This window comes from Fukomys damarensis, unplaced genomic scaffold (genome assembly GCF_012274545.1).
Source record: "Fukomys damarensis isolate Sample0158 unplaced genomic scaffold, DMR_v1.0_HiC HiC_scaffold_38, whole genome shotgun sequence".
Taxonomy (NCBI): domain Eukaryota; kingdom Metazoa; phylum Chordata; class Mammalia; order Rodentia; family Bathyergidae; genus Fukomys; species Fukomys damarensis.
In genome coordinates, this window is record NW_022900950.1 from 53,950,567 (window position 1) to 53,977,620 (window position 27,054).

Consider the following 27,054-nt stretch of genomic DNA (forward strand, 5'->3'; position numbering starts at 1 on the left):
AGAGCTTTACTTTTTATACTCATGAAAGCCTCCCTACAAAATTAACTATTTTAGCTTTCCTACCTGAAGAGAGATTAAAAGCAATTAGTCTTCAGCCTATAAAATAATGGGTTCCTTGGAGTAGTTTTTGGAGATTTTTATTCATTACTCAAAAAACATCTTTATTGAGTATCGACTCGTGTTAAGTGTGATCTTGATCTCAGTGATCAAACAGTGGACTAGACCAGATGATAACCAGAAGTGTCTGCCTTTAGTGGGGTTTACAGTTGAGAACAATTTCAATTATTAAAAAGATTTCAGTGTGTCATTTTCAGTCCAGTTTTAGGATTGTCTTACCTGTCCAACATTTTAGTACTGGCTCGTTCCAGCTTCTCTAGTATCTGAGGAAGCTGGGTGTCATCATCATATGAACCTCCCCAACCAAGAACTCGAGCAAGGTCGTTCCCTGTGCCCAAGGGCAACACTCCCAGCTGACACTACAAGAGAGTGCAAAGCAAAGACTTTCAGACATGTTGCGAATTTTAACTGTTACATTTCTGCATCTCTTTGGCAAGTAGTATGCATTCATGTAAACTAGCAAGAAAAAAATTAGCATTTACCTGTTTATTCAGATTGAGCTTATCAATTTCTGACAATACCCAACCTACACTTCCATCACCTCCACAGACAAGAATCCGGAAATTGTCAAACTTCTGAAATAATCTTAAACTGAAAGTAAAATGTATTTTATGTTAGTAAAATAAAAATCACGTTCCTTAATTCTTTGTCATTATGATTTCATTGGCATTTTTATTTCCAGGTTAAATATAAGAACTTTTATTTATGTATTAAACTACAAAAACTAATTCAACTGCAATTTTTAACAAGAAAACTTTTGAATCAGAAGAAAGCAAATTATAAGCAAAAACAGAGAGAAAATCAGAAGGAAAGTAGATTGAGAAGTAAGGACAAATAAAATGGAAGCAGAACTAAAGATAAAGTAATATGAGATGGTAAAAGTAGTGATTTCTCTCTATCCATTACAAGAATGCTATTTTCTTAAGAATTAAAAACTAAGGGAAGAGAATTTTTTTCCCTCATTGAGTTTATTGGTACATTTTAGGTATACAGTACAGTTATATTCATCATTGGGATCTTGTACCTTTACATGACAGGTCTTGGTTCTCATTTTTTCCCCTTACCCCTGCCCTCCCTTTAGCCCTCCTCCCTTCCCTATTTACAAAAACTTTATTTCCATTTTTTCATTTTTCTCATATATTTTTTCCCCTTATTGCCTTTCCCCTACCCTTCCCACTAGGGAAGAGAATTTTGGATGGGATGCTACTGGGTTGCATCAAGTCAGTTCCTAAAGAGATTTCCAAAGCTTGCCAGCAGATGGCCCTTAGTACTGTCAACTACCCTAGTTCTCCTTCCCTCCTGGTTTCAGGCCAGTCCTTTTACTTCTAGCTTCCTTCATCACAACTTTGACACATTCCATCTCCTCAATGTGTTAATGTAAACCTCAGGGATTGTGAAAAATCTGAAAAGTAGGAACCACCTGAAGAAATTTCACCAAGACAGACTCTTGGAAGCTTAGAAGATTAATGGAAAAAAATAAGTATCATGATTATGAGAGGGAGCTGTAGGCATAATTTAGTGGTAAAACACCTGTTTACATGCACGAGGCCCTCGGTTTACTCTCCAGCAGCAATATAATTCAAAAGTAAAAAAAAAGATAATGGAATTACAAAGGATTATAAAACTAATGTGTTAGAAAGGGGGACAAAATTACCTAAGAACAGAGGGGACAAAGAAAAAGAGCGGCTCCAGAAGAAATGATAGAATGCCAACAGGAAAGGAAGGGGTACATAAGTGGCTGCCAAAAAGGCTGGATATAAATGCATACAACTACCATTTATGTGACCAGATGGCCTGACAATCAGTACGAGGAGGAAAATGAATGAGGAAAAAAGACCCTAAGAGGACAAATGGGACAAGAGGCAAAAAAAAAAGAGAGATTGAAACAGAAGACAGAAGAAAGTGTCAAATTATAAACCACACAATGCTTTCTAGGCACTGGTATCTAAATTCTTCATTTACACTCTGTGTGCATTCTTTTAAGGTCATTAGAACCCACGGGGGGAGGGGCACAAGCAAATCATACAGCGACTAAAGGCCCCTGTATCAGAAGACAAGTATCACCTCTTAAAAAGTCATATATATAGCCTAAAAACATATGAATTGTGTCTCAAGGCACATTGCCCCTCATTGATCTAAACCTCTTCAGATTTTAAATTATATGACATCATAGAAAGATGAAAAGAACACTCAACAAAAGCATTTTTTTGGAATTTATGTGAATTGAGTCTGAAATCCTGAAGAACTATCCTTGAGATCCATGATAGTACCTTTTCTTAGTTAAGGCACTGATTATGTGCATTACATAAAAATCAGTATCAGTTTTCTATGCAAATAATTTTGTATTTATGTAATATGATTGTTTTTGGAGCTAAACAAATTATTAAATGGAAGATATGTTCTAAATCATTTTCTAAACAAATTTTGGAATTTGGAAATTAAAGTAAAAAATTTGGATTTCATATGAAGAAGCTGAATAACTGCTGAAAAGATTGTGTTAAAACTTATAATCAGAAGCTGGGTGTGGTGGTACGTGCCTGTAATCCTAGTACTTGAGAAGCTAAGGCACGAAGATCACCACATATTCAAGGCTAGCCTGGGCTATGAAGTGAGTTCTAGGCCAGCCCAGGCTATGGAGCCTGTCTCAAAACAAACAAACAAACAAACTAACTTTTAATCAGAGCCTTAAACAAGGGAAGTAGTTGAAGATGGATATAGCAATGTCTAGAAGAATCTACAAGTTTCAAGAGCTGAGAAGTCAGACATTTGCTATATTTTTTAGTAATAAGATTTATCAATAAAGAATTACCCTAAATGAGGACCTCCATTCATTAAATCAAACACCTGGGCAGGATTTAGCAGCTGTTTAAAACGACGAAGGAACTTTACTCCCTGATTATCTCCACTCTTAGAATTGACAAAAACCAATAGAGGACTAACACAGAATGAAAATGTTGCTCTACAGAAACCTGCAAAAAAAAAGAAAGAAAGTACATGATCAGCACATGCAGCTCCTCTCTTAAATTACTAACACACAATTCAGAAAAAAAAGATAAATTCATAAAGAACCTTCTTTACTGTTGGAACACCCACTTATACTTTAGTCCTCTAACTGAAGACAGGCTTACCATTTACATACTAAGAATACAGCTTATCTTTTAAAAATATACTCTAAGTATGGGGGCACACTCCCGTAAACCTAGCACTCTTGGAGGCTGAAGCAGGAGGACTAAAAGTTTGAGTTCAGCCTGGGCAACTTAGTAACTTTGTCAGACCCTGTCTACAAAATTTTTTTAAAAAGGGTTTGGGATATATCTCAATACAAAGGCCCTGGGTTCAACCCCTATTAACACACACACACACACACACACACACACACACACACACACTTATGCACTCACAATAAAGAATCTTATTTATTACTCTATAAAAAGAAATCATAACAAAGCTAGCAAAAGTACATAAATCACTTTGGGGAAACTACCTGTTAACAATACTTAATTATAAAAACTAATTTCACAGGGCTGGGAATTTAGCTCAGTGGTTCCACCACCTGCCTCTCAAGTGCAAGGTCCTGAGTTCAATCCCTGGTACCAAAACAAAACAAATAAACAAAAACACTAATCACAGTCTATGAATTCACATTTGTCAAAAAAATCCATGTTTATAATTAGTATTTTAAAATATTTTAACTGCTCTTTGCTGAAGCGTGAGAAAATATTTAAAATTTATAACAAACAAAACAATCTTGTTTTATTGGAGACTATGGATGGAGCTATCCATAGCATAGATTTTTTTTTTTGTACAGGGGATCAAACTCTGGACCTTGTGCTTGCAAGGTAGGCAGCACCACTGAGCCAAATCCCTGGCCAATAGCATAGATTTTAAAAAAAAAAAATCACATCTTTTAAGATTTATATATTTCCATCTAACATGTCTACTGGTAAAATTTATATAAAAAGTTTGAAAAGCATAAAGCATGATATCAACACAAGACATAAATAATGGTAAATGGTAAAAGCACTTTTTAATGTGGCTTGCCTAGAAGGAAGTTATAACTAATAGTATGCAACCCCTCAAACCAGTGCTGTGAAAGTTTCCTCAGCATTTACAAACTAATAAGTTGAAAGACTGGAAAAAGTGAATGCATTTATAGGAATATAAATGACAAGAAACAAATTTTAATAACAGTCATGCTGTTCAATTATAGTGAGAAAAAAATTACTCTTTTTAGACTGTATTTTAGTATAGAATAATGATCTTTCTTTGCTTACCGAAATGTAAAATCTACATGGTAATTTCACCAGTATGTGAATAGCTGTGTTACAAATTCCACCTAAATATTCTTTTAGAAATTAAATGTACTATTCAACAATTTAAGTATAATCATTATATAAAAACTGATCAGAAAAACCTATTACAGTTATATTTATTCTAGGAAAATAAATGTACGTATCAGCATCAAATATATCAGAAATGCACATACTTACACTACTGTTACATACCGTCAGAGTCAGTGCTGTTCAGTGCAATTGGAGGTATAATAGATACTTTACATTGGCCAAGTGGACATACGGGGTGGTATAAATCTTTGCAGGCAGTGTGTACCTGATAAACAAATAAGTCTTCAAGAATCATAAAAACAGACCAATTTTTTGCTATGTTATAAATTACATCTACTGCACTAAATAACCATTTAGGATCAAGGGCATCACAAAATGTTCAGTAATCCATAAATTACTTTAGCACAATATTTATACTTCTAAGGAACAGACTAAGTGTATTAGGGATGGGAATTTGATTTGGGTTTGTGCAGCTTGTTTGTGTGGCTGTCTCAAACAAGACATGTGTGTGTGTGTGTGTGTGTGTGTGTGTGTGTGTGTGTGTGTGTGTGTATGGAAATGCATGAACGCCTAGTGAAGGCAAGGAGAAAAGATTAGAAGAGAGGAGGTGCAAAGAAAAAGAGGAAAAGAGAGAGGAGAGAGGGAGTGAGGAAGACGAAAGGAAAAAAACTGAAATGGGGGAGAAAGGAGACACGCTAACCAGTATGTAAACATCATGTCCATGAAACAAACTGATGGCATCTGCCGTAAAAAATTCTCATAAAGGGCTGAGGATTTAGCTCAGTGGTTACACAACCTGCCTCACAAGCACAAGGTTCTAAGTTCGATCCCCAGTACTACAAAAAAAAAAAAAAAAAAAAAAGGAAAAATTCTCATTGAAATTAAAAACAACTAAAATCTGTAATGTGCCGGTGCTCTTTCTGCAGTGGTCCTATATCTTTCATGCACAAATTTCACAGCTGTTTATAGTATTATCTATAAGCCTATCAATGGCTATTTTCTCAGCTAGACTGCTGCTCTGTATGGAAAAGGAGAGATACACACTAAAGACTACAGTAAACATGCTAACTCTGTAGAAACAAAACTTCCAAGGTCTCTCAAGATATAGTGTAGGGCAAAGCAGGGCTAACTTGCCAAGTAGAAGCCAGGTTATTTAGAATTCTTTGTGTACTTACCTAGAAAGTTTTTTAAGTGTTCTAACCAGCAAATACAGATGTTTCCTGAACCATTTATTTTATATATCTTTATTTCATTAGTTTTTTTTGTTTGTTTTTTTTGAGACAGGGTCTCACTGTGTAGTTGAGACTGACCTGGAATTCACTATGTAGCCCAGGCTGGTCTTGAACTCACAGTGATCCTCCTGCTTTAGCCTCCTGAGGACTGGGATTACAGGCGAGCTCTACCACACTAGGCTATTTCATTAGTTCTTTAAGAAAACTGGCATATTAATTAAACTTCTTTTTCTATTTTTATTTTTTGGCTTTTTAAGACAGGGTCTCACTATGTAGTTGAGACTGATCTGGAACTCACTATGTAGCCCAGGCTGGTCTCGAACTCAGCGATCCTCCTGCCTCAGCCTCCAGAGGGCTGGGATTACAGGCGAGCGCCACCACTCCCAGCTAAACTTATATTTATTAAAACGTTTGGGAGGATAAATGAAATTTAATAGTGATTTTTATTCTACTGATGACTTGGTTTTGATCACTTTCCTATTATGATTTATAATAATGACACAAATGCATTTTAGAAAAACTATAATGCATGGATAGTTTTAAAAGGAATTTTAAAATGTTTGAGAATCTTGGAGCAAAACAGAAAAATATTTGCAATAATGGGAAGTGAAAAAAGCAGAAGATACACTGTATCTTCACTATATTAAAAATTACTCGTTGAATCATTACAGTTGTGAAGCTATGGCCTTTGGGGTTGGGTTTTTTAATTTTTTGGTTTAGCTTTTCACTGTTTTAAGCACTGCACAGCCTGTCTTTTAGAAACCTGTTTTTTTTTTTTGTAGTACTGGGGTACAAATCAGGGGTGCTTTACTTTTGAAGTATCCCCCTAGCCTTTTTATTGTTTACTTTGAAACAGGGTCTCCCTAAATTGTTCAGGTTAACTCAACTTGCGATCTTGCCTCAGGCTACAAAGTATAGAGGTTTAAAGGTACTTGCCATCATCCCTGGCTAAACACTCTTAATTTTTATACATTTAAAAATTTTTTAAATTTTTATTAGTACATGTTTGCAATACATTATGATTACATTCATTGTGGGGAATTGGTACATGTACATAACACAACTCAATTCTTGTTTTCCCCTTCCTCTCCACCCATTTTATTTTTCTGCCAGCAACAGATTCATTTATTTTATGTGTTTATCAAGTTAATTATGATAAACAGATTAAAAGCAAGTCTAACAGGCCAAAAAACACATAAAACACATAAGACAATTACAGTAAATCAAGGTACAGTTTTAGATATCTCAGTCATGCTGGATTACAATAACTTTTTTCTTTCTATGTGTCTCTTATTTTGCACCTTATTATATATCGAGTTTCTCAATAAGAGAAACCATGCAATACTTAAGCTCACGTGTCTGATTTACTTCACTTCACTTACCACTAACATTTACTTTATTAACACCTCAAGGTGAATCACTGCCCTCCAAATAACACAAGTCCATCTTTCTCTATGGCAGAGCATAAGAGTAGGTAAACAGCTAATGACAGGGTATAGGAAGTGGGAATTAAGGAGAAGTGTTACGAAGTGGATGGGAACAGGATACAGCGTGTCTAACCAGGGTGAAGCAGGGATGATGTCACGACTAAGTGAGATCTGAATCTGCCAGGAGAAAGGAGAGAGAAGACATTTCAGAGTCCCCCTGTGCAATGACTGTAACAACAGTGACATTCTGTGTGCAAAGCTTCTCAAAGTTAGAGGTGAACAGAATGAATAAGTATAAAACCTGACAACTCCTATTGTTCAAGTTAAAAGTATTTAAAAACTACTGGCTAGACAAAAGTAAACATACACATTGCAGGCAAAGACAATTTATATAAAGCCTTTCTAAATAATTCATCTCACACAAGGTATGTTTTATTTCAAAGAAAGTGGAAATAAACAGCCAGAGCTCTAGGAGTAAGTAAGTAAATAAATAAATAAATGCACTGCTAATAAAAATAGTAGGCAATGCTATCAGTGCTTATCCCTGAACAAAGAAATAGTAGGATGACTTAAAATCATCTTTATGGGTAGCAGTCTTTTAAAATAAGAATGGCATAAGACAGGCCTTTAATATATTGAGTCCAAAAATAGACACCAATTATAGTCTATATATTAAGTGAAATAAAAGAAATAAAAATCAACATTACAGTGGCAAATAAAAGAGGCAACTGATGAATAACAAAATGATGAGCACAAATAGAATCATATTTAAAAACTAAAAGGAATCAGAGACAATTTTTGAAGCCTTACAGAAAAGCTGTAGGGCTTATTTTCCTCTGGGGCCTAAGCAGTCCATCTATCTCACTGATTAGGAAATCAATACATAATACTTACATCTCTTGGGCCTGCTGATCTACACCATACTCACCCAAAACACTGGCTTTTCCACATTGGTAAATATGAGGCTGATTTCCAAAGCTGAACCAGTAACTTTAAGACTATTCATGACTGAAGCTGTTAAATGAGTCTGCCTCAGCTTAAGGCAGTGTCACTGTAGGATAGCACAGCTCAGTGACAAAAACAAGAAGAGCACGGATGGGAACATCATCCTTGTCCTGAGGTCATTTAGCGCCTTGACACCACCTGCACAGCCTCCTTCCTCTGACTGTCCTCATGCAGTCCAGAAGCCCTGCCTTCTAAAGCAGCTTACACGGGACCATTCCTTGCTGCTGACTCACATTATGTTGTATGTGCTTTTCACTTCCTTCTTGCACTGGCAAAGATGGTTTCAAACGTTTATTTGTATAACATAAACATATATAATTTAAATCACATCAGTGCATAGCTTACCAGACATATGGGGCTACAGCAAAATTATATTTTTAATGCCAACTAAAATCTGATGGCATACCAGAAAAGAGCTCTCTGTGTATACTAGGTGGTTAAATAGGCCTGACGATAGCAAACCACTGCACAGGGAAAGCAAAATGGAGAACAATAAAACCATGAGAAGGAGATCTTGAGAAATATAACAATTCTAAACCCTCACCATTGTTTTACACCAAAGGCATTTCCAATCTTGCAGACGAAGAACACTGCCACACGTTTTGTCACAGACAGCACACTTGGCGCTCACAGGCAAGTTGCCCTCCAGCCATTGGTGAGGCATCGCCACCTGTGGGGCACGAAGAAAGGGCAGCCAAAGTGAAGACTGTGGAGGACACCATTCTTACCCTAGGGAAGATACGGAATGGTTGCTTACTCTATGGACTCAATAGTGTGCATCAGCATGGCATTCACTCATTTATTCCCACATTTACTGAGCATCTATTATGCCTGACTCTGCTGGAATATAAGGTTAAGTAAGACAAAAGCCCTTCCCTTTGGGATTCAGATAGACGTCCAGCTGAGGAGAAAAGTATGGTCACCAAGGGGCTACCAGAGACCAGGAGGCAACATACAATGAAGGCAACTCTTTGAATGTTAGGGGTATGGTTGAGAGGAAACCCCAAAGTCTAAAGCGTGAACATCTCCACTGAGCCTTAAATATCACAGAGTTCAGCAAACAGTCTACAACACCAGGCCAGCCCGGCGGTCACTCCTAAGCCCTGCTCGTGACAAATTTCCTTTAACATACAAGAACCGAGGAAAGCTATGAAGCAAAGAATTTTTTTAAAAAAATGCAGAATGGACTAATATCTTCTATTTAATCCTAAAATAAACACTCCTGCTTAACTATCAGTATTTTCCGTTCTCACTTATCTGTCTATCACTGTTTTTCCAAAGAGAGGAAAAGCAGAGAGGAGGTTGAGGGATGAGGTATGAAACAGAAAGCAGCTTACTCCATCTTCATCCTCCATGATGTCCTTCCCGATGGAGGCCAGGGTTGTCCACTTGCAGTTATTTGTTGCCCGCACAGCACATCTTTTGTGAGCCTTGAATTTACACACTAAAAAACAATAAGGTAAAATAAGCCACCATTTTAAAGTAAACAAGTTGTTTTACACCAAATATTGAAGGAAATCACAGCATGAAATTTTAAAAGACAAGAAAGGACGAAGGAAAACAAGTATTTAAAAAAGTTTAAATTAATCTCCAATGATGGTTAATGGTATTTGTAAAAATTAATATGGCCTTGTGTTTATGAAGTACTTAGAAGTTAAAGATTGTGACTTAGAAGAACAGAAATAAAATACAAAAGAATTAGTTCTTGAGGAGAAGAGAGAAACATGCACCTACACACACACACACACACACACACACACACACACACACACACAAATAGAATACAGTAACCAGTGTGCGGGAAGCATCCTATTTCTTAATCGGGGTGTTGATTACATAAATGTGTTTAATCTGAGAAAATTCACCAAGCTGTACATTTCTAATAACTGCATCATACTGTATGTATATTTGTATTAGTAAGTTTGTAAATATCAGTATGATAAGGGTTAATTCAGAGAAGTTTTGAAGTGCAAGAAAACGACCAGGCATCATGGGAAAGGGGTTGATGGGGACCACAAAGATGGCACTGTCTTTCAAAAGTATTGCATTGAGAGGATTGTATCGTAAATGTGGAAGGAAGGAGGGAAGGAAGAAATAATGTCGCCACTTCAGCCTTCACTAATTCTTTGTAGTTATAGTATATAAAGGAGTTTATGAAAAGAGAAACAAGAGGAAAGAAGTAGGAAAGGAGCAGCACATAAATGGGAAAACAAGGAAACCATAGGTTAATTGAAAATTAATCATGCTTTTGAAAACCAGAAGTTAAGTGCTACTAAATACATTCATTTGTCTAAAGACACAAATTGTCCAAGAATTAGTGGATACTCAAGATATATCAGCTCTTGACTTTTTAGGTAAACAACTAAAAGTAGAGATTACTTCAATGGAACTTAATAAGGTAGCTGTTACTAAATTTAAATGTGAGATGGCTTTTCTTCATACGATTTAAAAAAATTCTAACAATCATTAATATTGAAGGATGATTTATATACTATTCATTTTTAAGTATCCTAATTTGATGTTTATGAAACTCAAAGCTTCATATAAAATAACTTAGATGTCTGTAAATCAAATGTTCAAAACGCCACAAGACCATTTACAAATGGCTACTTAACTGAGCTGGTCTGTCCTTAAAAAGCATTGTTTATAAACATTTAAAATACTTCATTTAGCTCCTCTTTTGTATACTTTGAAAATTTTTTCCTGGCAATGATATTCTTTTTGTTATAACTATGTGACTCAAATATAGACTTCATATAGAAAATATTTTAATTGAATTTTGTTGCTGATAACAAGTGTGAAGACAAAACACTGTCAGAAGTAAGTTTAGCTTAAGAAAATTTTTATTAGCCAGATGTGGTGGCTCACGCCTGTAATCCCAGCACTCAGGAGGCTGAGGCAGGAGGACTGCTGTGAGTTCAAGATCAGCCAGGGCTACATAGTGAGTTCCAGGTCAGTCTCAACTACATAGTGAGACCCTGTCTCAAAAAAAAAAAATTATTAGTACCTGCTTCCTTTTCTTCCAATTCAAGTGAACTATCTTAAACTCTGGTTGGTTAGCATCTCTAGGCCTTTTCATCTATTAGGGTATTTCTCAAAAGTGGTGTCCTAAAATTTACAAGGTTCCCAGTGTCTTGTATTAGTTACTAATAGTCAATATCTGTGTTTGTTTGTTTGTTTGTTTTATAAATAGGGAAGAGAAAGACATAAAAGTGTAACAGGGTATAATTTCACGCCACCTTCCCCAACTGGTGCTCAGGATTGAAGCCAGGGCCTCACACTAGGCAACCACTCTACCTCTGAGTGGCACCTCGGCCCTTTCGTGGCTTTTTAAAAAGATTGGTATTAAAAATCAAACAGCTCATCAAAAATAAAACCACACTTTTATAATAATAAAGTTCTTCACGCAATAAGCCTTGTGAATTACAAAGTACCTGTTATAACACATAATGATAATAATAAAACAAGCCAGACTGTTTATTATGGTCACTAAGAAATGGAAATGATTAATGGGCACCTTAATTTTGTTGAGTGATAATTAAATTACCCTAACAAGTTATTCTAAAATAATGCACTTTTCCCTGAGTCGTGAAGCCAGAATTTAAAACCACAAAGCTTAAAAATGTGATATATGACAAAATTCTTATTTTTATTGTGATATTTAGTCTTTACCACACTGAATCTTTGTGATAAACTACAGATAAAAATTCTTAAGTGCCAGGTTGACATATTTGGTGTTGCTGATTTAAGAGAAAATTGTCATTTAAATTTTTTGTGAAGTTACTGTTTAAATAACCACGAAGGAGAGTTATGCCCTAAAATTATAATTAACATTCACAAGCAATTTAGGAATTATGAAAACCATCATATTTCTGTTCAGATTTTATATATGTAAGACTTAAAAATTTAGTTATTACTCAATAAAAATCTAGAAGACTAATAAACATAGTCTCATTCTATTGCGAAAAACAAGAATAGAAAAGGCAAATAAATTTAGTGATGGATGGCTTCACTGGATTTCACTCTGATATAAAGTTACTAGTTGTCACTACTGAATAAATGTTTACTGTATTTCCACCACTATTACAAATTTTTTTTCATGATGTTGAGAGTGAACCCAGGGCCTCACCCATGTTAGGCAAGCACTGTTAATTCTGGACTACATCCCCAGACCTCTCATTATAAATTTTAAAGCCTCTTGTACCCTATGCTTTCAGCTTCATCATGCAAGCAGTTTATTCATACTTGAGGGAGAGCTTTAAAAGTTTAATTTTAATTATGATAAAAATATCCAGAATAACCATGCTCTCATTAAAAAGGCAACTTTTTTGCACTTACAAAAACTTTGGGATTTTAAGAAAACTTATGCTATAGTTCTAAACATACAAACATGCAAGATATCAGAGATTTAAAATTTTATTACCAGTAGCAGAGAAAATGAATACTAACATAATCTTCTAAAGAAAATTTTAAATCTAAAGACAGACTTTTTTAAAAAAGACAGGAAGAGTACATTACTTACAGAACTCTATAACAAATTTATATAAAGACTTCAATTTCTTATTATTGCCAATTGAAGTGGTTTTTATTTATTAAAATGCTTAAATATTCACTTTATTACTGACCCAATTATTACATAATTAAACGTATTTAACAGTGTCAATCTCACATCAGAAGGCTATGATGGAGTGTCTTAGATTTGGTGATCTTTTTTTTTTTTTTTTTTAAGTAATTTTACAAACCTGGAAGGATTACTCCATCACATGAACCCTTTGGGATTACTAGTCAGAAAGGCCAAATATGTCTTTGTTTATGATCATTCTTTAAACTAAAAAAATAAATGTTTAATGGCTTTTCTGACTTTTCACTTTTATGAATTTTTGTGCATCAGGTCTATGATGCAATCTCAACTTACATACTGTATTTGGTAAAATTCTTACAGAGCACAGTTATAAACTTTGACAATTTATTTGATAGAAAAGTAATTTTACTGGATGTATTTTCTCAGTTAATTTGTATAGTGATTCTATAAAGTATAAAGGACTATTATCCCCATCTCACAGATAAGGAAAGGAGACTAAGCGTGTTTAACGCCTTCTCCTGGTAACCACTTGTAATGGTAGCAATGGAACAGGGTTTCCCCACAGAGGTCTGCTCCTTTCTGTTCTTCATCACCGTGCTGTATCACCAGAAACAGATGAACCTATGGTTAGCACAGGTTTTATCATTTCAAATCAAGTAAAACTGTGACTATTATTTTTCATTAGTTATATTCAAAATTGCTTAAGATATTTTGTACTAGAGAAAAAAGCTAGCATTGATATTACAAATAGTTTAAAAAGCAATACACAACACTTCCACACCTCATCACTGAGGTACAAAATTAAACCTAAAGAAGGTGTATTAATGCATTTAACTTTGGCAGTTATTGTTCTTAAAATTAAAAATGACTCACAAATCCTATAGGGAAAACAATTGCATGGGTCTTAATTTTAGAAAACTTAAAAAAAAAATAAATAAAACAATGACATTGGGGCCTGGGGTGTAGCTCAATAGTAGAGAGCTTGCTTAGCATGCTTGAGACCCTGGGTTGGATCCCTAATACTGCAAAATTAAGTAATAAATGAAATGACATTTGTTTAAATTAATCATAAATAAATATTTCAGTAATGCAACAGAAGTAACAATTGGTAATTTTGCCAAAGAACATAAACTGTCCTGACTAAAAGTTTTGTTTTTCAATATCAATCAGAATACAGAATAATATAATGTGAAAAGTCCAAAAAGACTTTTTTAGATAGTAGCTCCTAGTTCCTTGGGGTACTACATTTTGACTTATGCTTCCTTTTCTTCTTCTTTTTTTTTAATTCATTAAGTTTACCGGTATGTTTTAGGTGTATAATACAATGACATTCATCATTGGGAATTTGTACCATTACATGATGTATATCGGTTCTTACCTTTTCCCCCATTCCCCTGCCCTCCCTTCAATGCCTCTATGCCTCCTTTCAGATGATTTTATGTTATCTCTCCCAGAGCAATACTGTTTCCCAAATTAGTATGTGTGCAAAGCTCAACACTGAGCTAGAACAAAGCTTGAACACTGTGTTCCAGCTGAGATGCTTCCAGCCATGGGCAGTGTTTCCTGTAGGGAGAGTGTCTGCTCTCCTCACAACAGTGCAAAACCAACAGTGGCACATGTGTGTTATTGTCACCACAGGGACAGGACACAAGCTGGGTGCTACAGTACCTTCACAGGACAGGCCATGGGAAGTGACTCCGGAAAGACTCTCTCGGCACACATTACAGAAGGTGGGGCGGGCGTGAGAGCAAGCGTACCAGTTGTGCATCCCTGAGAAATGTTCCATGTTAAACTGGGCCACCTAGAAAGGAGATGTCAGGATACAATGGCAAGAACAAGGAAACAAGGTAACAAATGCTAGACTCTTTGGAACTCAGATACTGTAGTTAATTTCCAAACCCATTACTCTTAAATCCAAAGTACTCTAAGTAAAAAAAAAAAAATCAACATCTGGCTTAAACAAGCTGAATAAATCTATACATACTTTTTTGGGGCACAGTATTGATTTAGCTCTTTGCTTAATGCTCATGATGTAAGAACAAAACAAAACAAACAAAACAAATAAAAAAAACAACAGGGAGATGCTGTTTTACCTCGTAAGGTTCTCTGGTCTGTACAGACTTCAGTGAGCTGATCCAGTCTTCCATCTCTTTTCTGTTCTCAGCACACAGCATTAGCCTCCTGAATGGAGTGATTATCTGAAAGGGATAATTCAATATAATGACTGTTAATAACCAACAAGAGGAATTAATTCAAAACCTAGTATCTTATAAGGCAGTTCCATTTCTAATGAGTCTTTTATTTCCTTTGTGAAGAAAATGAGTCTCAGTAACAAGCTCTCTGCATATGATATAATGTGCTCTAGGAAAGGAAAATTTGGGGAATTTTTTTCTTGTCTTTGATCCCATTATTATTTATTTTTTATCAGGATTTTACCCATTCTCTAAAGGCTATGAACCCAGATAAACAATGCATTCACATTTCATAGAGTATATACCGAAAAGTGACTTTAAATATACTTCACAGTAATTCATAGTTAACTTAGAAATAATGCAAAATTTCAATATAGGAAATACTTTTAAAATAGAAAAATAAAAAATGCTATAGAAAATGATTTTTAATTGATTGACTATGGTATAAAAATTCTGTTAACAGTTAAGTAATATGAGTTTACATATCATTTTGACTGTCTATTTAGACATGATTTATATGAAGGATTTCCTTCCCCTTTGTGTAGAAATCTACTGTATTACTTTTTAATCAGAACGGGGAAGAAGAATTAGCATAAAATCTTCTAGTTGGCTTTAAGGAAGAAAATAATTGTGACTTTCATCTTTTTTTATGCTACTAACTAAAATGGCAAACTAATTGTATTAAGGACCTCAAAGCAAGTGGAATGAAAATTTCAAGCTTTTATAGCACAAAAAATGCTTCAAAGATTCTGAACTGACTTCAAAGAAGCCCTTTTTGCATCTAAATACAGTACTCTGGTTGCAACCTTGAAGTTACCAAATCCTAAACATTTATTGCAAAGAAGGAACCATTTCTGCACTTGCAGAATAAGGATAAAAACACTGCAAACATAGCTAGCAACTATTTCCAAATAACATTACAGATTTATTTATGTAGCAAATATAAAACTTCCCTAGGTTAAGTAAATCTAAGTGTTATATTGCAATGTAGAGCAGATTTCACAAGCAATGAAAAGGAAATAATCATCTATAAAAAAATAAGGAACCCTTTTCAAAAGGGAATTAGTGAACTTAAATCACTGTCATTGATCTTAGAAAATAAATCTGAATTTTCAAACAAGAGAGAAATCGGCCTCATCTTAGCTACTCACCAGTCACTGCTTCTTCTCATGTCACTGGTTTAGACCACACTGTCCTTGCATAAGCCCGGAAGCTTTTACTACAACAGACAAACACTTGCACTTTTGTACAGTTAGCCAAAAGCCACGTGGTACAGGAACACCAACCTCGCAGGTTCTGGTTGTTGCTAATGTGTATGAAATCAAAGAGAACCTAACTTTTGCGTTTTCTTTTGTTTTAAATGACCCTCTTTGGATAAAGCTTATTAGCAGTTGGTCACTTCTCTTCCTGAATAAATAGTTAATGTGAAGAGCAATGCCTCCCTCATTACTTAGGAGCCAAATGGATGTTTTATTGCTTCAAAATGTTTTTCTAGGACAGCTCATCAAATATAGTAGAGAGGTACCATTAAATCATAATAAACTCCTGGCTCCCAACGGTAGGCACAGCATTCCAGAAATCTCCTGAATCACTGATGATACCTCAATAAGTATTGCCTCCAGTGTTTATTTTCTGCTACCCCATATAGTGTAACTATAAGGATTCCCTCTCTTTTATTATGTTTTATCTTTGAGAAAAGTATTTTCAGACAAGTAAATGAGGCTTACAATTTCATTCTTTGATTTTTTTTGTTAAATTCTAAGTAGAGCATGGTGACTGACAGTTTTAACTACCTTTACTAGTACTTTTAAGCTGAAAGTGTTTAACTGTCAGTGTGAATTCAGGAAAAAGTGGAGAACACAGGATAGCAAATAGGTTCTGATTTTTCTAGAGTCTTTGGAACTGTACAAATGCTTCGATTCAAAAGAATTCCAGCAAGACTATACAACTCAGTCATGTAAATAACTTATGCATAATGAAGTTACACATATATATTTACAATGCCTCATTTTTCACAAAATTTTATTTTAAAATACGCAGTAACAAGTAAAGATCATAATGTATCTAAAATCAAAAAAGTAAAGCTTTTCTGAAGCAAAAAGAAATGCTAAAATTACTCAGATATATGGGCTTTGTGATTAATTATACTTAAAACTTGGATTGTAAAGTTACAATACCTCCGTGCAAGCTGCCCACAGTTGTCTGGGTTGACTCATGACAAGCTTGGCTCACCCAGTAAACCTGCCCATCTACCAGGATAGCCCTTTTCTGTTAGGCCAGCCCTCGTGGGCCTGCCACACTCTAAATCTCCTCCCTCCCACCTGTACAGGAAAGAACCTGAAAGTCACAGTTGCTGACCAATGTAAGAACCATGCAATAACCAACTGGGCCATTGGAGCTCCTAGTTGCTGACCAATAGACTCTGGTTATCCTCTAACTGAACTCCATTACAGGACAGCAGTTTCTCAAACTTTTAATAGGAAAATATTTAGAGAAGAGCAAATTCTGCAAATTAGTTGGTTCTTACTCTGAAAGTATATTTGAGCCAGCTGCTTTATTACAACATTAGAGTCGGACAGGGGAAATGGAAGGCTATGACCCAGTCCCCTCCCTATAATGGGAGAGGGTATCGTATCTCAGGGAAGTATGAGCCTGTTGGGAAACAAATCTGGGTAGCTCCCAGTCAGAAGACTTGCTACCTTTCTCAAAGGGTCCAAGGTTTACCTACCTTACAGTGTCTTCTAACCACTGCCCTCATTTCAACTCTACTCTTACTCTCTTTTCCTTCTAACCCAATATTCCCAGTTTTTTCAAACATATCTAAATTTACTTCAGTAATTAATTTTTTTCAATTTATGACCTCTCCTCAGTTCCTGGAACACGCACATCTGTTCATCCATTCAGGCATTTACTGAGCATGAAATGAATCCCAGAGCCAGGGAAAAATCACATGGGCTTTGCCTTAGGAGGTAAGAAGTAAAAAAAAAAAAAAAAAAAAAAATTACATAATTGTCTGGAAAACTGCCTGCCATGGTACAAAGGACTTTCAGTTTACAGTGCTTCGCATAATGTACAGATTCTCCATTAATGGAGATGTTGCTCCACTTTAAGAGTTACTAGCTTATAAGGATTGATCGAATGACATCATTATGTATGTAGAAGAATCAAGAATTTCTAAGTCTGGTAAAACATGCAAATACTGTAAGACAGATAAAAGGCAATCTGGTATTAAATATACAATTCTACTGAATAATAATATTGTGGTTAAAACTTGTTAAATGTGCACAATGCAAAAAGGAAAAAAAATTAAGATACACAGTCAAATATGAGCTGTCTTCTATGAAGGGATTACAGATCATTTTAACTGTAATTTTTTATTTGCCAGCATTTTCTAAAGCTAATACATAGTACGTTTGTAATAAGACATTATTTAATATTTGGCTGACAGAAGTTAGAATTTGAAATTTTGTCTTGTTTCTTTTTTAGGGGGGTGTTGAGACAGGGTCTTACTATGTAGTTGGGACTGACCTGGAACTCACAACGTAGCCCAGGCTGATCTTGAACTCACAGCGATCCTCCTGCCTTACCCTCCCGAGTGCTGGGATTACAGGCATGCATCACCACTCCTGGCTGTCTTGTTTCTAAGCAGTTGTCAAACTCTGATGCACACAGTAGAATCACCTGGAAGACTGACTGATCTGAGGTCGTGGGGATTGAATTCAAGACTTCACACGTACTAGGCAAGCACCTTAGCACCAAGCTGCATCCCCATACTTCACCTGCAAGAGTTTAAAAAATCTGAATGTAGTCGGGGGTGGTGGCGTTATGCCTGTAATCCCAGCACTCGAGAGGCTGAGGCAGGAGGATTGCTGTGAGTTCAAGACCAGCCTGGGCTACATAGTGAGTTCCAGGTCAACAGACAAGGGGGACCCAGCCACCAGTAATTTTTTTTAAACATTCAGCTGATTCACAAGTGCAGCCAAGTTTGAGGCCCAGTGTCTAAAGACACTTTATTATTTCTACAATAACGGTTAAACTAAAAAAATAAAAAATTTTAAAAAGGAAAGAAAGGAGCTTCTGAAGAGAAGTGAATTAGAGGGAGTTGTTAGGCTGCAAACTCACTAATACAAAGTCAGAGTTATTCAGTGCCCAACTCTGTAGTCAGACTGAGAGAGCCTGGATCCCATCAGTACCCTGTCTTATCTGTCTGGCTGTTGACATGTTTCCCAGGCTCTCTAAGCCTCAGTTTCTCCTCTCTAAGTGCAGTAAAGCTGGCAGAAATTTCAATGCTCAGTCAAAGCTCAGTAAGCGTTATCATCACACTTTTTCTTAGCAGCGAAAGAAATTGCATATATATTTATAGATTATTTTCTGGAATGTGCATATTTCTTAAGTGTGGGCCAAAAAGGAAAGTCAAATGAGCCCAAGTCAGAAGACACTTTTCCAAAATACTCACTGACTAGCAGACCACCGACAAAGGAATAATGCTATTGGCCTACTGACCTCCTTAGAAGGAGGAAAAGATCAACCAGTGAATTGAGAAAAAAATTGACTCTCCCTAGATGCATTGCCTCTGTCCTTAACAAAACAGGAATACTGAACATAAAAAAGGCTTACCAAAATTAAGAGCACCAGAGTCCCTTTACAGCTCTGAAAGAACTCAGCACACCATCTCTAATAGGCCTCACAACTAAACTATTCAATATAGATAGCTACTTATTTAAAATCAGATTTTTGGTTCTTCAGTGAAGCAAATTCTGTAAACTTCTCTGGCCATTTTAAGAGGCCAACAACTTTTTCTGTTAGAAAATTCTTATTTCTACACTAAAGTTCTTTCTAACAAATTGATCACATCTGCCCTATAACAGGACTCATTTTATTTTTAGTGATTAATCCAAAGCTGCCCTTACTACTGAAATAAAAATTTTATACGGTGATAAGCCTTTGATGGAAAGCAGGACAAGCAGAAAATTCAATTGTGCTTTAGTAGTACTTTTTCTGCATGTATTTACCACAGCTTAGAGATATAATTTTACTTTTGTTATAGCCTAATCAGATGTAATGATGTGCCTTTTTAACACCAGCTTTGCTATCCCTGAAGTTGCCAACTGCTCAGTCTTAATATACTTCTTCCTTCTTCTCTTAGAAAATCTATATCCAGCTCCTCAATTATGTATGTTGCTTTTTCATTCTTTTTTATAGAGTGAAATTATTTACTTTGACAATGTAAATGTGCCAAACTGCGATATAATCATGCATCTTAAGTGACTATGGTGGGAGCAAAGAAACTTTCATATTTCTAAGTGTAAGCTGGGGCCTGCTACCATTCAAGAGCTCAGGTCCGCAACTTCATGTGTGCTCCTGAATCAAAATAGACCCAACTAAGCTCTAAAGCAGAACTGCAAAATTAACATCTTGTTTCGGGGTAGGGGTGGATAAAGATAAAGAAAGATGTAATGCTAGATCTCTTTTGGCAAACCTATACGGGTGATTCTGCTGCACTCCTCCTTTCAAGGCAAACATCCAACTTACTTATTAGTAAGGGCAGAATCTGATCTAACTGAAGTCCAAAGAAAAAGTACTCTGAATTGTTACGGCTTCCTCTCTCTTCACAGCACCCTTCAGGTCCTTCATCCTTCAGATCTCAAACTCCTAGTGTTTTCATCTGTCTTCAATAGGATCCCTTTTTGTGGAGCCAGTCTGAAATAGCCTTCCACTTACAGCACGCCAAGAAATATAGTAGAGGCATAAAATTATGACTGTCAAAAGTGTTGTTTAAAAAGAAAAGTTTAAAATCTACCATATTTAGTGAGGTACAAGCACAAGCTGCTTAATTTCGCTATGTTTCATGGCCAAGTTCTACATTTATATTACCCAGTGGCCCCTGGAGGCCTCTAAGTTTGCAAGGCCTATATCAACTCTTCCAGTTCATTTGATTTCTGGGGATACTATTTCATCATTCTATTATCCTGTTGCCTCAAGCCCATCATTTTCTAAAATGACAATTATTTACCTAAAAGTCAATTTTTCTAAGGTGTTAAAAGACAATAAAGGCTTAATGCATATTTTCTTCCAAGGTGACCTTAATCTAATAGAAAAAATTACATTATATTACATTACATATATAAGGGAAGTAAAGTACTACGTCACAAGTGCATTTCCGGCACTGCGGTTAAAGAAAATGCTACAGGTATTCCCAGCAGATAATATAATTTGAATGAATAGAAGAGTACAATTTTAGACTAAGACTTCATCACACCAGGAAAAGACTTCATCACACCAGTGTACTACCATTCATGTTTGTTTTATAGATACGAATACTGCACTATGGGATGTGTGCTAAATGCTTGAGAAGCAGTTTCATAAAATCCTGGGATACAAATTTCACAGTGATGCAAAACAACTTAGAAAGATAACAGACTAATGATAAAACTGAGGTTGACCAATACCTCACACACATACAAGAATTTCACTTTTAATCTATACCTGAAATTTATGAAGAAATTCTGCTAAGCAGGCAGCACACTATGTAAACAAGAAACAAATTATACTGCTCGCTAGGTGAACTAAGGTCTTCCTTATTCTCTCTCCCAGTGATCAAAAATTCTTTTTTCAGAAGTCAGTATAGAACCAGGCTTAGATTTGTACATCAACAAATCTGCTGCTCAGAGTCATATGAGACCTTTGAAAGTCATTCGACCCTTTGGTTTTAGCTGACCAATCCTTTCAATGATCAGTCTTGCTAGCTGAATAACAACTCTGATCTTGGAGGAGAGAGGCACTGCTGTCATTAAGATTAAGAAGTTTCAGGGGCTGGGGATTTAGCTCAGTGGTGCCGTGCCTGCCTTGCAAATGCAAGGTCCTGAGTTAGATCTCCAGTACTGCAAGAAAAAGGAGTTTTAAACTTCAAAATATCTCCAAAGGCACTCAAAATAGAGAGGTTGTCATGAACAGGAGGAGGGCTATACCATCACTGTTGTTTATCCAAGAGGAAACTATGCTTTTAGAGGTAGTATTTGTTCCAAAAATCACACTACAAGTCAAGTAATTATCTACATACGCTGACATAGACAATTGCGAATTCTGTACCACAGACATGAAATACTCACTTGTGAAAAGGTCTGACAAAGAATTCCACATACTGAAAAATAATTTTTAATGGAAAATTTTTGTAAGTAAGAAATCAATGAATCTCAGAAAGAGGAAAGAACTCTGGACAACAGGAAAACACTTTTTGGCAATAATATGGATTTCTCTAAAGGAATACCTGACCATTGACTTAAGGCAAAAAGGCAATCTATATTGATCCTTCCATTATCTCTGGAAATTAAGTATGAATTAACTTCATTACAATATTTTGATGAGAAAGATGGACTGTCCATAATTGTTAATATATCTCTTAGATAATTGAACCAAAAAGTTAATTTATAGCAAGAAAACAATCAATTATTCTTTTACTATACAATATTAAACTGCATAACCATGCTCACTTCAGCTGATCTTTCTCTTTCACATCTTTGTGTTTGAGAAGAAAGTGGAAAAAAGGAAAGACTTAAAAATCTGGCAACCCTATTTTTAGGGATGAACATGAAGAATGGGGATGGAGGGGCAGTGATTGTGAAAATGTTGCTTTATTAAAATACTACAGATAAATAAGGAAAAGATAATTACTTGAAGCAAGTGGCACAACATCTAGACAATACTAGGAGCTATGAAAGTAGGGTCTATTATTACATAGCTATTCTGAGACTGTGTATATTTGAAATTGTCACAATTTTTTAAAAAAAGGACCCAAACATTGAAAATTTCCAACTGAAGTTCTTCAAGTGTCTAAGGCAGGGTCCTGCATGTCCTAGTCCCCTCTTGTGCACACAGATCCTGGTGAGCTCTTGGCCCTGAACTCAGCCATCAGCCCACATATCCCCACACCCAGGTATCTAATTTCCTTCCTCCCTCTCTGCTATCAAACTCAAAGTAGATGAACAATGACATTCCCTAAAATGTCCACACAATTTAATGAGTTAAGACTCTTGTACGCTGGTCAACATGATGGACGCACTAAGCTAAAGAGAGCTATCAAATCTTATTTCCAAGTTTCTGAGCTTCAAGAAGTCTGCTTAACATGAGGTCAATTTGACTCATCACAAAACCTCCATCTCAACTAAGGAGCTATGGTTTCATTACAATATTACGTTCCATGTTAATCTGACTTCCTTCTTCAATGTTTTAATTGCCCTAATGTATCAAATAGAAAATATAAATTCTGATACCTGTTACCCTGAAAAAGAGACACATTTCAATTATCCTTGGCACAAATATTCTCCTTACATACATGGTACTTTGACAAGACTTCAAATGTTAAAAAGCAAATATTTATTTAAGTTTTAAAATATGACAAAATTAAAATTCCCTTGAAAAGAATTTAAAGATCTATAAGGTGGTAGAACCCAAACATTTTTCAAATCAACAACTGAAATCAACATTGTATAATTTATGTCTGCAAAAGAAAGTCGTCTGTTTAATATTTTTCTGGGACTATTAAGACTTAAAGTTGTGTTTCAGAGTCAGAGTCATGGTCCTAACTGCTAATTCCCAGAAGCCTCTGGTCCATCAGAGGGCCAAAAATAATTGGACACAACGAAACGATGGAGATGAAGACAGTCTCTCTGAAGGTTATGCTTCCCTGCCTGTCTTCCCCAGGAGAAGGGGAAAGGCCTCCTTGAATCTATGAAGAAAGGCTTGACGAGTTATTCATTGGGATATCCTATTATATCATATATAACTCATCACATGTATGTTACTATAAATATCCCTTCTATGTGATTAAATCACTTACATATAAATCACATGGGTAGTAAGCGACTATTTCTGAAAACTAATAAAGTCTGAGTCAAAATCAGTATTGTCTCTTAGAATTCATAAATGATATTTATTAATTATTAGTCAATTCTTATTAGTTTTTTATTCTTGCTATAACAAATTATCTTAAATTTAATGGCTTAAGACAATACAAATGTATATAGTATTTACTCCCTTCCCTGATAACTTTATCTAAGCTCTCGCCTTGAATTCTTCATCACAACATACTATTCTTAACCATTATAGCATTTTTATCTAGTTTCATACTAAGATCTAATGTGCTTCTGATCCTGCCTACTTCATGTCTGTTTCATAACTGTATTCTGAAAGTCAAATGCAGCCATGGAATAGAGTATGTTAACGTTGTGAATGATGGGCAAAGATGGGTTTGAGACGTTATTAGATTTTTGCAGAATATGCTGAAGGTTACCTTTTATGACAGTTACAACATACATTCTCCATTTGAATCCATCTTTTCATCCATTAGAAAGTGGAAAGAATGCTTATTTTTTGCGAAGCAATGTTGCAGTCCATGAGACATAGAAATGAAATCGAAGTCTTTTCACTGAGGAACTTCCAGTACAATGGGAAGTAAAGATAAACAAACCTAATTTCAATGTAGTAGGTTCCTGTCACGTTGGCCTGGCTGACAGCTTCCAAAATCCTTTCAACCTCTGAACATGAGCTATGTTGTCAATGCTCTGGGCACCAAGAAGACACAGTGAAAGGACAACTCATCAAGGCTGAAGAGTGAAAGGATGCTTTGTGTGAGGAGATGAGACTCAGACAAGGAAGGAAGAAGGACAAGTAAGAGTTCGATTTCATGTGTGTATCAGTGGGAAGGAAGCCAAAAGGAGAGGAAGGAAAAGGTGTAGGTGTTGCAAATTAAGCGACACAAACACAGAAGAGAAACCAAAGGAAGAGTTAAGAATCAGAAATAGTATGTGACCACCAAAGGTAGAAAATGAAAATAAAGCCAGCGAGGGATAATTATAAAACATGTTTAAACATATAAAAGGGAAAGGGACTGAAGGGATCTAAAGGGCATTATTATTAAGGAGCTTTAAGCAAGAAAGAGACAAGAACTAGCTATGTGTAAGACAGTAGTGCTGACAGGTTGGTGGCTGGGATAAGAGGGGGAGAATTTATTGCTGTTGTTATTGTTTCCAGTACTGGGAATTGAATGCAAGGCCTCTCTGCTGAAGTACATCCAAACCCTTTCAAAAAAGTTTTTTTTTTTTTTTTAAAGTTTGATTCAGGGTCTCACCAAATTGCTAAACTGGCTAGACTCAATTTTGCAATCCTTGTGCCTCAGCCTCCCACAGTGCTGGAATTACAGTCATGCACCACACATCTGGCTGAGGAGGAGAATCATTACACTTCACAAAGAAAGGAGAGGACATGAGTTAGGGTGCACAGAGGCTGCTACACTCAGGAGCACTCTATGAAGATCTGAGCAGATGACAGAGATGAAAAGGACGGCTTCCTAGGGAGGTAGAATTGATGGGACTGAGTGACCAGTTGGTTATGAGGACTTTAGATGACTCCACTATTCACATTTGAAATTAAAATAATTGTGCAAGTCCAAATACTGAGTTACCATTTGTGTAATTGCAATAGACCACTTATATAATCTCATTTCATCTGCACAATTTAAAAAGTAGCAACCTCATTTGTTCTTTGGAAGACCCTATGGCACAGAAAAGTCTGTAACTTGTTCAATCACAAAGCACAAGTAAGACTTAAAGTTAAATTCTTCATATCTTCTTAGCTGTCTACTAAAGAACAAATGAATGGCAAAATAGTTATTGATATCATCCTGGAAGGACAGGCAGAAAAGGCTATATGTGTTTCTGCACAGTTGCATCTCAACCTCATTGTGTTATTCTTTAAAGGTGAGCAAAAGACGCCATATAAAAGTGTTGGTAAATTTTATGGTTGCTATATAGCTGTCCACACCCCCATGTGCTCATAGTGGGGCTTTTGGGAGGTGACTGGGTCATGAGGTGTGATAATTTTCAGTGAATTAGTCCATAGATATAGTTTTAGCTAAATATGACTGGGGAGGTAAAGCCTGGTTGTAGGAGGTGGGCAACTGGGGCCACAGCCTGGAAATGTCTTTCTACTTCCTGCCTGCCTCTTGCTGTTTCCTCCTGCTTCCCACTGCCATCCCATGAGCTAATTCTCCCTGCGATGTTCCTCGGCCATGCTGCTCTGCCTTGAAGCCAGCCTATAGACTGAAACTTCTACAAACCGTGACCCAAAATAACCGTTTCTCTTTTTATTGTGGATGTTGGGTACTTTGTCCCAGCAACAAGAAAGAGATTGAGATAGTAAATAATAATAATAAATAATAACAATAATAATAATAATTTCACTAGTATAGACAGGTCTCTGCAAACCAAGTACTCTCAGAGAACACATATTTAAAAGATACATAATATCATCATATGGGTTCCTGTACTGGAAGTGTTACATTGTACATGAGGAACTGAGAGGTTTTTTTTTTGTGTGTGTTTTTTTTTTTATTAATTGTAATAGCAAGGATCATGGTGATTTCAGAAATTATTTATGCAGGCTGTTATATACACTCCCACTGTAAATTAGTGGTTTTAGTTAATGGACACATTAAAAGTTTTACCATTCATTTAGTATTTTCAAAATGTACCAGAGATCGGAACAATGCATTAGCCTCATTCCCTTGGCAAAAGCTCTTTGGTTTGTAACCGTAAATGGCTTTATACGGGACATGTATGAAATAGGAAATCTCAAAACAAAACAATTATCTTGTTTTGTATTGGGCATCACAAAATGAAAATATTTTAAAAACCTAAATTTTCCATTACTCCATAATCAAAGTTAAGGAATGGAGAAGAAGAATTTGAATATGCTTGAAACTTTGAAAGAGCCATGAAAATAATACTAAAAAGTACTTTAAGTCATTTATAATAGTATTAAAAGCATCTTTCCGAATCACCTACTAACCATCTCAGGAGATCTTTACCGTTATCTCAAATCCACAAGATCAGAAGTGAAGTCTTCTTTTTGCTTCCCATACCCTACAAATCTGCTTTTATTCCCATTTACTTCCCATAATTAAAGGTACCATCATAAATGGTTAAAATCCCCACCCTTGCAAATTCAACAACTCTACATTAGCTTCCTCACTTCTCCCTTCTCCTTGGCCACAGCTTTCTGTATTGTTTGGAGACACAGTCTCTGAGACATGGTCTCTCAATGTGTGTGTGTGTGTGTGTGTGTGTGTGTGTGTGTGTGTGTGTGTGTGTGTGTGTGTGT

General features: G+C 35.9%; 1 protein-coding gene across 6 annotated transcripts in view; it reads right to left on the minus strand.

Annotated features, from left to right (window-relative positions):
* Dgkh (diacylglycerol kinase eta) overlaps positions 1-27,054 on the minus strand; it is a 97,619-nt gene that overhangs the window by 52,655 nt on the left and 17,910 nt on the right. For 5 of the 6 annotated variants that reach the window (XR_004515688.1, XM_033759922.1, XM_033759921.1 and 2 more), the window contains 8 exons: positions 14,800-14,904; positions 14,375-14,507; positions 9,462-9,568; positions 8,669-8,794; positions 4,623-4,725; positions 2,927-3,086; positions 600-708; positions 337-476 (listed from right to left, as the gene is read on the minus strand). Coding sequence is in view for 5 of the 6 variants with exons in the window: in XM_033759922.1 (XP_033615813.1) it covers positions 337-476; positions 600-708; positions 2,927-3,086; positions 4,623-4,725; positions 8,669-8,794; positions 9,462-9,568; positions 14,375-14,507; positions 14,800-14,880 (959 nt within the window). In the remaining variant the exon portion in view is untranslated. Of the gene's footprint in view, positions 1-336; positions 477-599; positions 709-2,926; positions 3,087-4,622; positions 4,726-8,668; positions 8,795-9,461; positions 9,569-14,374; positions 14,508-14,799; positions 14,905-16,049; positions 16,219-27,054 lie in introns of those variants that run through there. The other variant, XM_033759923.1, reaches the window with a different exon arrangement.